The 12,792-nt window shown below is 54.1% G+C and overlaps 1 protein-coding gene across 1 annotated transcript; it reads right to left on the bottom strand.

The window, feature by feature from the left end:
* Positions 1-7: 7 nt before the first annotated feature.
* Positions 8-3,368, bottom strand: LOC310890194 (large ribosomal subunit protein uL22). Its single transcript, XM_083818900.1, has 7 exons — positions 3,296-3,368; positions 2,876-2,928; positions 2,747-2,787; positions 1,513-1,647; positions 1,158-1,256; positions 445-636; positions 8-104 (listed from the first exon to the last, which is right to left on the bottom strand). Exons 2-7 carry the CDS (start codon positions 2,913-2,915, stop codon positions 57-59), a joined length of 555 nt encoding a protein of 184 aa, XP_083675026.1. The 5' UTR covers positions 2,916-2,928; positions 3,296-3,368; the 3' UTR covers positions 8-56.
* Between the last annotated feature and the right edge of the window lie 9,424 nt (positions 3,369-12,792).

The raw sequence follows: 12,792 nt of genomic DNA on the forward strand, positions 1-12,792 counted from the left end.
CACGGGGTGGGTGCGAGCAGAGCTTTATTTGGGGTCCGGGGGTGGGGGTGGGAGGGCTACTCCCGGGCCATCAGCTTCTGCTTCTTCAGCTTCTTCTGCGAGATCTGCAACGGCAACGAGCGCAGGGTCAGCGGCGTTGCCTCCCCAGCCCCCCGCGGGCGTCATTTTACCAATTCCCGCCATCGTTTGGGGCCTCCTCGCGCCGCGCCCCTACAGGGAAACGTCCCCGTCCCCCCAACCCCAAAACCAGGCACACACCCCTCGCTTCTCATCCGAATCTTGGGATCGATACCGAGGTTGCTCAGAATTCGTGTCATTTTTTTTTTTCACGGGTATTCCAAAGGTGTCCTAAGGTAAGTCCTCACAGCAACCCTCCTGTCCCAAAAACACCTCGTTACCCGATTCGGGGTCCTGAACGCCAGCAGGGAACGCGCCCCTTGTTACCTTTTTCTTCTGAGCCACCTCTTCTTCCGGCTTGGGGACGATCTGCTCCTTCTCGGTGAGGATCATCTCGATGTGGCAGGGGGAGCTCATGTAGGGGTTGATCCTCCCGTGAGCTCTGTAGGTGCGCCGGCGCATTTTGGGAGCCTTGTTCACCTGGATGTGCTCGATCACCAGGGAATCCACATCGAGTCCCTGCGCGGGGGGAACAAAAACAAGGTGCCGCGACTTGATTCGCTCCGCAACTAACTTCTGCGGCAAAACTGTGACACCGCAAGTCAGGGAAGCGCAGGGCTATCCCCCTACGTGTCACGGCCAAGTTACATCGCGCTGATGGCTCAGCAAGAAACGATTATTTCACGGTCATTCCAAAGGTGTCCTAAGATTGTCATCACCGCCATCAGAATCGCCAAGTAAAGCGCTGAGTGCGCTGCAAAGCTACAGACTGACCAGGATAGCGCTTTTGGGGGATTTTAGGAGCTTGCTCCCCCACCACGCACACTCCCAATAGTTGACAGCCATCCACCTGTGAAAAACTAACTCCTTTTTACCTCAAAAAAAACGCACGCAGCGGAATTCAACCAGCAAACCAAACCCTCTAGGCCCCGCTTTCAACCACAAAGCGAGTCCTTTGGACTTCTGAGCACCGAGTTCAGGTGCACGAACGCGCACAGCCACACGAACAAGGCGCGTTTAATAACATCTGCTCGGCCCACCTTGAGCTCAGCATTGCTCTCTGCGTTTTTGAGCATGTGCAGCAGGAACTCCGCGCTTTTCTTGGGCCAGCGTCCCTGTGTCCAGCCCCACTGCTTGGCCTGTAAGAAAAAAAAAAAAAAGAGAAGCAGTTTTGTCCCAGTATGACACAACTTGCCCTTTTACATGATATTAGTTTGTCATTACGTGTCCTTTCACTTCGATCGCTCAGAAAACTGATTTCTTTTCACGTTGAATCCAAAGGTGTCCTAAGAAAGTCATCACCGCAATCGAAGCGAACGGTTCTACACCTCGCACAAGAGCGAGCTGAAATAATTAAGATCAACGCCCTCGCCACGTTTCCATCCCAGCCCTCACCTGGGCGCATCTACCAACTCCTCCGTTGTAGCGACGGAAGGGCACGCACTGCTTCTTCAGGGTCACGTCCTTCAGGTACTTGGTGGCCTTGCGGATGTGCATGCCCTTGATGGCCTGGGCAGTCTCGCGAGTGTTCTAGCAAGAAAAATAAAAACACACGGTGAAAGCTCCTCTTAACACTTCTTTCCGTGTTACAACAGGAGTAAAAGCACTGGATTTTCACCTTTCTTTTCCTTTCTCCAAGGAAAGAGGCAATCATACTCTTTTTTACTACAAGCTCAGTTCAAAAGAAGCCACCAAAAAAGTACTATCAGCAACTTTTTTTTTTGCTACCTACAATTCTTAGTCCAACCTCCATTACTGAGTTCACAGCTCTGTGATGCCTTTATTGTTTTTTTTTTTTTTACCCAGAGCTTTCCAACCAGCAAATTTAAAATTGAGGATTTACACTTATCATAGCTCCCTCTTTGGCCACTAACCCAAAAAAACGGAAGCCTGAATGATTAAATTCCTGTCAAGATATCCAATATGGCACCTCACAGGTAAACACAAGCTATACAAACAAGCTACAAAATTTAATGTCTGCGTAAAGGGATTAAAAAAAGAGGGAATGAAAAGCATCAAAAAGAAAAATCAAGGATAAGTTATTGGTGCTTAAGAAAGTTACTCTTGGATTTTTGCACTTAATATACAATTATAACAGAAGAACAAACCAAATTAAATGAAAGCTCTTCTCACCTGCACTATATAACACTCAGCAGAAAAGCATATTCTCAGCTTCGTTTCCATGATTAACCCAAATTACTCTCATATTCACTGCTGCACCTAGGGGTTTTCCAGAGCAACGTATGAACCCGTATCACTATTCATGCCGAACGCTTGCTGCCATACTTCTCGACCACTAAAATGACAGGATTAGCAGGGAGATCCTTCCCAACATCGAAGCAGGCAGTGAGAAAAAGGAAACAAATCCCTAGTTCTAGTCTTAATTCCTCCTGCTAACTTCCCTCCAACTACCTCTTTCCTTTTCTATTAGCTCTATTAGGCAGCAAACTAAGACAAGACCACCTTATTTTCCTGTTCCTGCGGATAAAGGTCATTATGAGCAGCTTGAGCACACGCAGGCCGTAACCTACACCACCCCACTTCATAAACTACAGAATAACACGGGAAAATAAAGGTTATCTCCTTCCAAAACCCAGCTTGGGTTTCCCACCACGCGCGGGCCACGTACCTTGAAGTGCACTCGCAGGTTGGAGCCCCTGGACTTGCATGCTGCGGAGGGAAGAGACCAACTTCTGAAGTGAAAAAGCGAACGATTTCAGGGAGTAATACGGCAACAAGAGATCAGAGAACAACTCACACTTCGTGGGGTTCTCCGGATCCAGCGAGTAGCGGACCATTTTGGGAGCTCAACTGCGGGGAAGCAGGGAGAGAAATCATACTGGGCTTCTAACACAGACAAGCAGAAAACAGACCGCTTTCCTCACAACCGACGGCTAGCTGACAAAGCCCCTCAGAGATAGATTTTCTTTCCACAATTAAATCCAAACGTGTCCTCCCCCCCCCCCCCCCCGCCCCGCAGCCTCACGGCCCGCTCCCCCCTCACAGCCCCGGCACCTCCGCGCTCCGCCATCTGCGGCGCCAGCGCCGCAAACGCCGATGGCAGCCAGCGGGCCGAGGCGCCCCCGCGGCCCCTCATGGCCTCCCCGGGCTGCCCGTGGCCGGGACGGGGCCGGATGGAGGCGGATGGCGGCGGATGACGAGCCCACGGCGTCCTCACCTCAGGGCGGCGGCGGGGAAGAGGAAGGGCGGCGCCTGGCGGGGGGCGGGGAGGGCCGCGGGGCCGCTCTCGCGAGACAAGGCGCGGGGTCTCGCAGGTCTATCGTGGGCATGGGCTTTGTCGCGACAGGGCTCCGCGCCACCCAAAAACCAGACCCCGGGTCTGAGAGCGGTGTCCAAACGCTGCTTGAGCTCCCTGGGGAGCCTGGCCCAGTGCCCGGGCACCTCTGGGTGCAGAGCCTCGCCCTGACGCCCAGCCTGACCCTCCCCTGCCCCAGCTGTGAGGGTTCAAGTCGTGGTTTTGCGCTGAAAAATTCCGCCCTTCGCGCATATCCAGAAGCGATCGTGCGGGCATAACAGTGGGGAGGGTGTTAAGCAGTTAAAGGGGAGGTCCCACTGTCCCACAAAAAGGAGGATAGCTGAGAAAAACAGGACGAGCGGTGTGAAATCAGTAAAAACAAAAAATCACGGGCCCTCTAGTCATGACGGAAGAAGGGAAGAAAAAAAAGGGGGAGAAAGTAATGGTTAGCCAAATAAAATTGTACATATTTGGGCCTCTCAGTACAATAAGGACATTGAGGTCCTGAAGCATGTGCAGAGAAGGGCTGTGAAGCTGGTGAAGGGTCTGGAGCACAAGTCCTGTGAGGAGCAGCTGAGGGACCTGGGGTTGTTTGGTCTGGAGAAGAGGAGGAGGCTCAGGGCAGACCTTATTGCTCTCTGCAACTACCTGAAAGGAAGGGGTCAGCCTCTTCTCACCCATAACTAGCGATAGGACCAGAGGGAATGGCCTCAAGTTGCGCCAGGGGAGGTTCGGGTTGGAAATGAGGAGATATTTCTGTCAGAAAGAGCAGTCAGGCGTTGGGACGGGTTGCCCGGGGAGGTGGTGGACTCACCGTCCCTGGGGGTGTTCAAGGAGAGGTTGGACGTGGTGCTTAGGGACATGGTTCAGTGGGTGACATTAGTAGTAGGGTGATGGTTGGACCAGATGTTCTTGGAGGTCTCTTCCAGCCCTAATGATCCTAGGATTCTACACCCAAGGTTGCCCTGTTTCAGGAAGCGTGCAGGTCCTTCACCTATTGTGGGGCAAGTGACACCCAAGGCCCACTCGTGGCTGCACAGCCCCATGTCTTAGCCTGAGATGTAAAAATAAAATGTTTCTGTGCATAAATGATCGTGCCCGTGTCTGTGTGGGTACGTGCACCCAGGCATGGACCTGTTACGGGCTGCCCCCGGCTGGAAGCACGGTTCCACAAAATGGCGCCAGGCCCAGCGCCCTGAGGTGCTTCAGGGCAGCCCAGGTGCTGCACCTGAGGGTGACAGGGAGGTGGCCCCTGCACTCCGTGCCCTGGCCATGGCGGGCTTGTCCCACCCCTTGTAAAATCACCTACCGGCGAACAGAGAGAGAGAACGAATTTGCCCCAGGGAAAGGGCATGGAGAGCAGTGCCTCAGCTGGGCTCAGCACCCAAAATCAGCGGGTGTTAAAATGAAAGGCTCATTTTCAGGGCAGGGGCTAAATCCCCTCGGTCTGCCTGTACCATGTTTGGGTAATTCCTACTGTCCTTAACCCTCTTTCACTTCTGGGAGCTTCTGCTACCTCCTGCCAGTGCCTTTGCCCCATAAGCAGGACAACAAGAAGAGGGCGAGATCGGATGCATGGAGAGGCAGTGCAGGAGGTAAAATGGAGGACCTTGAGTTTCACTCATCACCTCAGCGTTATATTTAGGGGCGAGAGGCACCACATTCACCTTCATGCCATGGGGTTAACTGCCTCTGTTGTAGGGCTTGGCGCTCGAGCCATGCTGGCCAACAAGTGGCTTTTGTTTCTTTACTCGGTTAACACAGGTGGACTGGAGAGTCTTTGCGGTCTAGGCTGGGCCTTGCAGAGGCCACCACATAGTGGAGACTGTCTCCAAGTAGATTTGTTGCCAAAGACATCTCTTAAATGCAAGGTGTGATTAAACCCAATGGCTAATTAGGCCACATCGATTGTTTACATCACTACATTCGCACCGGATTTGCGACTGAAGGAATTACAAAATTGCCCTGGCAGGTTCCTTGCTAAGCAGGGAAGACATCTGTTTTATTCAGGAAAGCAAAGCCTGGTCAGCTGAGCAAAGAAAGACACAGTCAAACCGATTTTTCTAACCCTCAGGCTAAGGCCAGGGTTGGTAGATCAATTCGGTGAGGCTGAAGCAAGTCTAAGTGCTGCAGCTAGATGGCAGGCTAGGATGAGAATAGAGAGCAGGGACACCACATAGCATAAAAGAAAAAAAAAAATAGAGATTAAGACTCATATTTATGAATCACAACTGGTATTTACAGCAGCATTATAAAAAAGTAAAATATATATTTTTTAAATCGAACCTTTATGTGTTAATAGAAAATGTGTTTCTTATTTTAGGTTGTGTTTGAAACTAGAACTGCTCGGGAAGTTGACCAAACCGCTTTTCAGTGAAACGAAAACATCTCCTGAAAGCGGTACCCAGCTACAGCAAAATGCTTAGTAAGAAAAGTTTGATGGAAGAAGGGAAAAAAACATTGATCTGCTGTCCAGGCACCTCCCTGGTGTGAGAGAGGTCCGGGTTAAACGCTGTTTAGATTAAGCAGGCAGAGCAAGAGCTTACTGCCCATGTGAATGCTCAGACCACTGGGATATTTTCAGATCTCTTCTTTAGCGCTAATAAACTCCAAAGCTTTGAGGCTAGGATTTCGCCCAGATGGGATGCGGAAAATATTTGAACTATCACAAATATTTACACGGATGGGAAACGTAGAGCTGTAATTTTAACTGCAGTTCCCCGTTCACCTGCCTTAAAAGGTTCCTTTTACTTTGCTGTCGAGGAGATGCTTCCTGCATCTTCTCTTACAGCTGCAACGTCTCCGAGTAACTTGGTAAGCACCGACCTCAAAGCTGCGAACCTCGCAGCACTGCTGGGGTATGGGCAGATATTATTTCTTCGGTTTATGTGTGAGATTCCTGTGAAGAAAAAGATTTAGAAGCCCATTTAGAAGCCACGCAGCAGGTCAGTACACACACCAACCTCAGCGCAGTGGCAATGTGAAGGAAGATCAGCATTGTCCAAATACACACGCGACAGCCTTTCTAAGCCAAGTATTACTAGAGAAAAACAGACTCATGACTTTGAGGAACAATAAAAATGGAAGAAGATATCTCAGAGACGAGTTTCGACACTTCCTTAGTGTCTCGGTTTCCTTTTCTGTGGAAGAAAAATGGTAGTGTTTCCAGGAGCACTAAGTGTCCAGATGTGATAAACAAAAACTAGCAAAAAGTGAGGTCCTCAAGCACTGCCAGGGCCTTCCCCGCCATCCTGTGGGAATCTCCGCTCACAGCCGGCACGAGTGCAACTCTCCTCCGTCATTACTTCTGCTCTCCATGGGGAAGGAAACCAGCATTTCCACGGGAAGCACCTTTACAGGCAGCTTCTCAGCAGCAGAGCGCAGGAGCAATGGGCCACCCAGAGAAAGCCGGAAGGGAGATGAGAAAAATAAGCAGCTGGCGCATGACGGGAATCATCCCGGGGTCATTCATCAATCGAATCCAAAGCAAACAGGGCACGTTTTCTGTCACTTACGCTTTCTGTTTCCCCAGGCTGTAACTGTTCACGATCGGGGCTGCTGAGGGCTTGCGGCGGTGGCAGCGCAGAGGTAGGAACTTCGGCAAGGGGCATCAGGAAATGAGGTGCATGCTTTCTTCTTCGTCGGGAGGTTGACAGCTGCTCGCAGAGGCAGCCTAGCAGATAGCTAGCGCTGAGATCAGGACTGAGGCAGCTGAGCGCGTGTCCTCAGAGAGAGCTTTTGGATCCTAAGCAGAAAGGTTTTGGCACCTAAGTCCAAAATCGTGTTCCTTGAAACTCCTGCATAAGGGGCAGCTGTCTCCTGATCCTCCTGGAATCCAAACTCTGTAGGATTTAGCCTTAAACTCCCCTGGTGCCATCCCTCTTGGCTCTCCTGCCCGTACCGCCCAGCCCTGGTGACTCAGCCTTGCGCTGCGTACGCCCGACTTCGCTCAGCAGACGTCGAAATAAAGATCCAACTGTTCAGCTCCTTCACGTTTGGGAGCTCCTGGTGGTCACATCCTCCTGGGAAGGCGGTGGCGTGGTGGCCACGGCGTGCTCCCGGGACGCGAGACCCACTTTTGCTTTCCTTCCCTTGAGAGGATTCAAAGCCACGTCCTAACCGCGAGGCTCTTCTGGGGCAAAGATGTTCCCACCCTTCATGCTGCGGGTTTTCTCCTGAGCAGCACGCAGCCTGCGTGGGGGCAGCAGTTCCTAAATTACTGATTTCAGCCCAGGAGGGGCTGCGCTAAAATCCCTCTGACGGATAGCTCCGGCGGGGCTCGTTGGCCGAGCTGAACTCTGGCTCTCAAAAACCCACCACGTGCCTGCTGTGCTGCAGGAGGGGTTTCTGACCCGCTCCTCGCACAGGAAAGGAAGCTAATTCCTCAGACTTGCCCTAGCTCTCTTGGCGTTTATCTTACAGCCGCAGCTTGCGGAGCCCGAGGGTTACGCGGGGATAAGAACCGCCGTTCGCAAAAAATCGCATGCGAACGGGTTGCTTGCCCTAACGGTTAAGCAGGAAAACCTGAAGACAGAAAGCACCCAATACCGATTTGAAATCGAAACCTGCTTGAACGCTGGAGCTGGAAGCTGCTGAAGGCTTTGCAGCCTTCCCACAGCTGCCTGCACCTTCTCCCTGAGCTCCTGGGATTTTAAAGAAGAGACGTGTGATGCTTCTAGAGGGGGCTAAAAGTCCCTCGCTTTCAAATCAAATCCATAATACGCCTTATATACATGTGTGTCGAAATATATATATGAAATACGTATTGTATAATAAATGTAAGTTAAATATAATTATATATTCACGTGTTTTTATATGTATGTGCGTGTTTTAACGTACAGCTATGTATGTGTATGAATCCTCACGTATCATCTGAAACACGGGAATGGCTGGAATGCTTTTGCTTCCCCGTGAGTGCTCCTAAGGGGAGGTCCTTTACAAGGACAGGTGAGCTCCGCCGTCTGTTTCTGTTGCGCGCGTCCTGTCCCCAAGTCCAGGGTGAGGAAACAGCCCCCGGAGCGCGGCGTCACGACGGCTGAGCTCCTGTCCTGACCGTCACCGCTGCTGAGGGGTGACGCAGCGGCACAGCACCTTCCCCACGCTGCTGGGGACCAGCCAGGAACCCCGGGCGAGACAAAAAGGAAACATCGAGAGGTGAGGCCCCAACACTCAACGATCGTTGGCGTGTTATCCAAGAGCGACGGGTTCATCCACCCCCCCCCCCCCGCGCGCCCAGATAGGAGGCAATCGCCGGTAAAACAAACCTCCCGTGCGATCGAATAACCTTGTAGCCGATGTCGGTGTTTATCCGATGCATCCCCTGCTGGCAAAGCATTTACGCAGGTTGTGCAGGTCTGTGACTGCGCGTTCCCGGCTTTCGGTGCCGGAAAGGGGATCACCGGCCAATCGCCTCGATGAGAAAGGCAGTAAATAAAGACCTCGCGGAAGCGCTCGGTCAGAAACGCCGTCTGGGATAAATTAAAACCCGGTCCTGCGTTTGCCTGTCTGGCTCATAACCGAGAAATACCGCTTTAAACATCTTTATTTTTTTTTGTTCGTTAACCAAAATCAGCAACGTCGCCCATGATCTGTGCCCAAAGTTAAGGCACAAATTAAAATGCGGGGATATGTTTGAACGTAAGATTAAAAAAAAAAAACCCTCTAGACCATCTCCAGTGACCCGTTCCAACCTCACCTTTTCTGGTGATGCGTGAATCCTGTCCAACACTTCTAAAGCCAAACAAGCTTTGTGCTGCGCGGCAGCCTCAAACTCCAGCCGCTCGTTCCATCTCCTAAGCAAAACCTCCTCCGTTATTCCTTCCTAGCTCCTTCCTGCAGCTACCTCGTTCAAGAGCTCCTCTGGGGTCTCTTCTTCGCCAGCCCTGCGGCCCTCTCCGGTCCGAAGCTCGTGGAGATCTGCTCAAGCCCCCGAGAAGCCAGCTTGGATGACGCCTACGAACCTCCGCAGCGGTTTCAGCCAGCGGGCAGGTTTCTGCTTGTGGCATCACAAACAGCCGCGGCCCTGAACGTCTGTTCCTGTCTTCCAAAACCCCGCTGATGCCTGGTGCAACCCCTCCAGCCTCTTCGCTTATCACGCGGCTGTTTTTCCCCGCGTTCGTTCCTTCGCCTTCCTGTCGGCCGAGATTCTCCCCGCCTTTCCGCCCTGCCGCCTGCAGCGTCTTCCTCTCCGCAACACGCAGGCTTCGATCCTAAATGTCACCTCGGAAGTCGGCCCTCCCTCTTCCAGTCACCCCCTTCCCTTTTGCGACGGCCCTGCCGCAAGCCCCCTCGGTCAACCCTTCCCCTACCCGTCCCGCGCTTACTAATCCCCCGGAGCTGAGCTGCCCTCCCCCTGGCTCCAGCCTCTCCTCTCCCCCTTCCCAAACTCGGCCTTTTCCAAGCCGGCACGGCCCCGTCACATGCCGGTGCTCGCGGAGGTCACACGATGGGTAGGGACCCGCGGGGCAAGGCTGCGGCGGCGCCCGCTGAGTGGGGGCCCCGCTAGGTAAGCCCACCTCTGGCTGCCACCGTCCCACCGCCCTCAGCCACCCCGTAACTCGATCGGGTGCTGGAGGGGAAGCGATGCCGGCCGCGCGGCCCCGCAGCGGCATTGGGGTGCGGGGAAGGGGCACCAGGAGGCGGTTTTATGGGGTGAGATGCGCCCATACATAGCCCAGCCCAGGCAGCTCTGCTCTCACCGCTTCCCTTCTTGCCTGTCCGGGCTCTGCTCGCAGCCCCGGGGGCTGTTTCAGGCTCACGCGGCCTCTCCCTGCTCTCCCCCACACCAAAAAGCCCTCCTCGCTTTGCCAAGCACATAACGGGTACAGAAAAGCCCTCGTGTTTTCCCACACCGTGACCTCGCTCCGTCTGCCCGTCTGTCCTTGGACTGGCGTGAATCGCCTGCGCGTCCTAGGCAGGAACGCAAATACGACGTACTAAGAAATGCCCCGAGCTCTTCTTAATTAATAAGCTTAATAAGCTCTTCCTAATAAGACCCACACGCTTGGCAAGCACACTAAAAGTTAGGTAATTAGGGGGGGTAAACGGCCAGAGGGTGAAACGAGCCCTGCGGGGGACCGGAGTGCTCGGGGACGTCTCCTCCTCTCCCATGCTCCTACGGCAGACGCTGGGAACACGGGAAAAACATCCTTAATTTTCATCGAGACGCCGAGGGGGTGAGACTGGGATCGGGGGCGGGCTAGCTGCTGGTTTCTCCCAGGAAAATATGGAAGTCGACGAAAAACGAAGCGAATAACCTTGTCGGCGTGAGAAAAGCTACCAGCCGAGGTAAGCAGGAGGCTCGCTGCGTCTCCGAGGCTAGCTCAAGGCTTTCCCCTGGCTCGGGAAGATCTCGGTGCTGCTGGCTGCTCAAACCTGGGAGGCAAAAGCCTCAAGGAGCAGAACGCAAAGCAGGGCGCGGAGAACTAAACGATGACCTGACCTTGACGATAGGCACCGGCGTCTTGTGCTGCTTCGTCTTGTGCTGCTTCATCTTGTGCTGCTTCGTCTTGTGCCCCAAAGTGTTTGCCACGCTTTCTGGAAAACAGAAGACAGCGCCTAAAGCCTGAGTTTGCGGGTTGAAACACCGGAACGAACACTGTTGGTTTCCACGGAGCTTTACTGAACTAATAGCAATTACGATTATTTTTAATAACTCCTTCTCTTTCTTGTAGGGGAAGCTGAGCGCGCGGTCAGGGTTCCCTCATTTCGGTGCCCATTTGTATTTACAGGACCGGTTTTGAAAGCCTGTGCGCCGCTGGGATAAACGTGAAGCGGATTTGCGAGTGCCCGCACCCAAGCTCTGGACGGCTGGTTTGGGATCCGGGCTGGGAGGTTTCCTGATGATTCTGCCAGGATGGCAGCTCGTGAGGCCTTTTAGAGGGCCATTACCATGCGTTGGTCTCGAAAAGCCCTCCGGGCTGCTGCTGCTACCCGCAGGCTGGGGGCTAGGAAGACATTTCGGGGCCTAGGAAGACATTTTGGGGGCTAGGAAGGCACTTCGGGGGCTACAAAAGCCCGTCTCCTGCCTGCTCTTCCAGCCTCCTTTCAATCTGAGCACTGAGGACGTTTCCTGACCGCGCTTCCGCTCCCGATCCGGCAACGTATCCCCACAAATTTAAGGATCCGCTCTGCACATCAGACCCAAACTCCTCTCTGGACTCCGCAGCAGCTCCAGCCCGGCTGGAACAGGGAGGGGACGCACGTGCGGTAGAAAGGCCTTTGGCGCAATTACCCAAAAAAGGTGGTTTTATTTATTTATTTTTAAATGCAGGTGCAGCGTGCTGAGCTCTCTCCGGCTTCCAACGTGCGCTCCCGCTGCGGGTGGAGGTGCCGTGACGTCCCGCGCGCCATCAGGACAGCCTGGGGGGGATCGATGCAAGGCACGGAGCAAAGGGGGGGGGCAAAAAAAGAGAGAAAAGTCAGCAGAGAAATCACGTCGCGTTGCTCAAGCGCCTCCGGGAGGACGGCGCGACGAAAAGGGGACCCAGAAGAAGAGCTGGTCCCCGACGAAGGGGCCGTGGGTTGAGGGCGGCCGCGTTGGGATCGAAGCTTTCCGGAAACCTCCCCGGGGATGCCCGGAGGCAGGTCCAAAGCGTCCCCTTCCCGCCCGGGTGACAACCCTGACAGGAATTAGGGGTCGGCAGCAACGTGGGGGGGGGGAGGATTTACCCTTCGAGGCCCGAACCCCGCGGCCACGTGCTCGCTAAGAACCCAGCGGATTTAACGCGGGACGGGAGGCCCCCGCGCGCAGCTCGGCGGGGTCAGCCGTAAATATTCCCTCACAAGCGAAGGCATCAGCTAAGGATTACATGTGGGGTGGGGGGGCCTTGGCGGTCAAGTAAATTCGCAACTAACGGGACCGTTAAGAGCCAGGCCAGGTTAGCTGCCTCGCCGGCCGCCGTTTTATTCCCCCCGGGGGGGAACTCGACAGGCCATGGCGTAAGAAATCGGCTCGGAAGGATGCGAGGGGGGCTGCCTCCGACCAAAGAGGGCTCCCCGGGCTCGATCAGCAGCGGGTAATGCCGCCGGGGCATGTGAGGCGGTTTCGTAACCCGCTGGAGATTAGCCCTGCTGTAAGCGGGCCTGCCGAGGGCCGCGAAGCGGCGGTGGCAGGGCTGCGTTTGAGAGGCTTTAGGAGCGGAGGAGAAAGGAGAAGGCTCTCCTCCAGCCCCCCCCCCCCAGCACCTCAGGAAGGAATTAGGCAGAGGGAGCCAAGAGGGAAGCTCACACCGATCCCGTTACGTTGTAGGGGCCTGGGCTGCGGTTTATCATTGAAAAGAAAAGCCGGTTTATAAGTTAAAAAAAAAGAGAACGAGAGCAATCCCTCTCTTTTTCCCTCCTCGAGCGCTCGAGGAGGGAAAAAATGAGCCCTCGACATCTGCTGGGGGATCTCCGGAGCCCCCAACCCCAGAATTGCC

Source organism: Anser anser (assembly GCF_964211835.1).
Source record: "Anser anser genome assembly, chromosome: Z".
NCBI lineage: Eukaryota > Metazoa > Chordata > Aves > Anseriformes > Anatidae > Anser > Anser anser.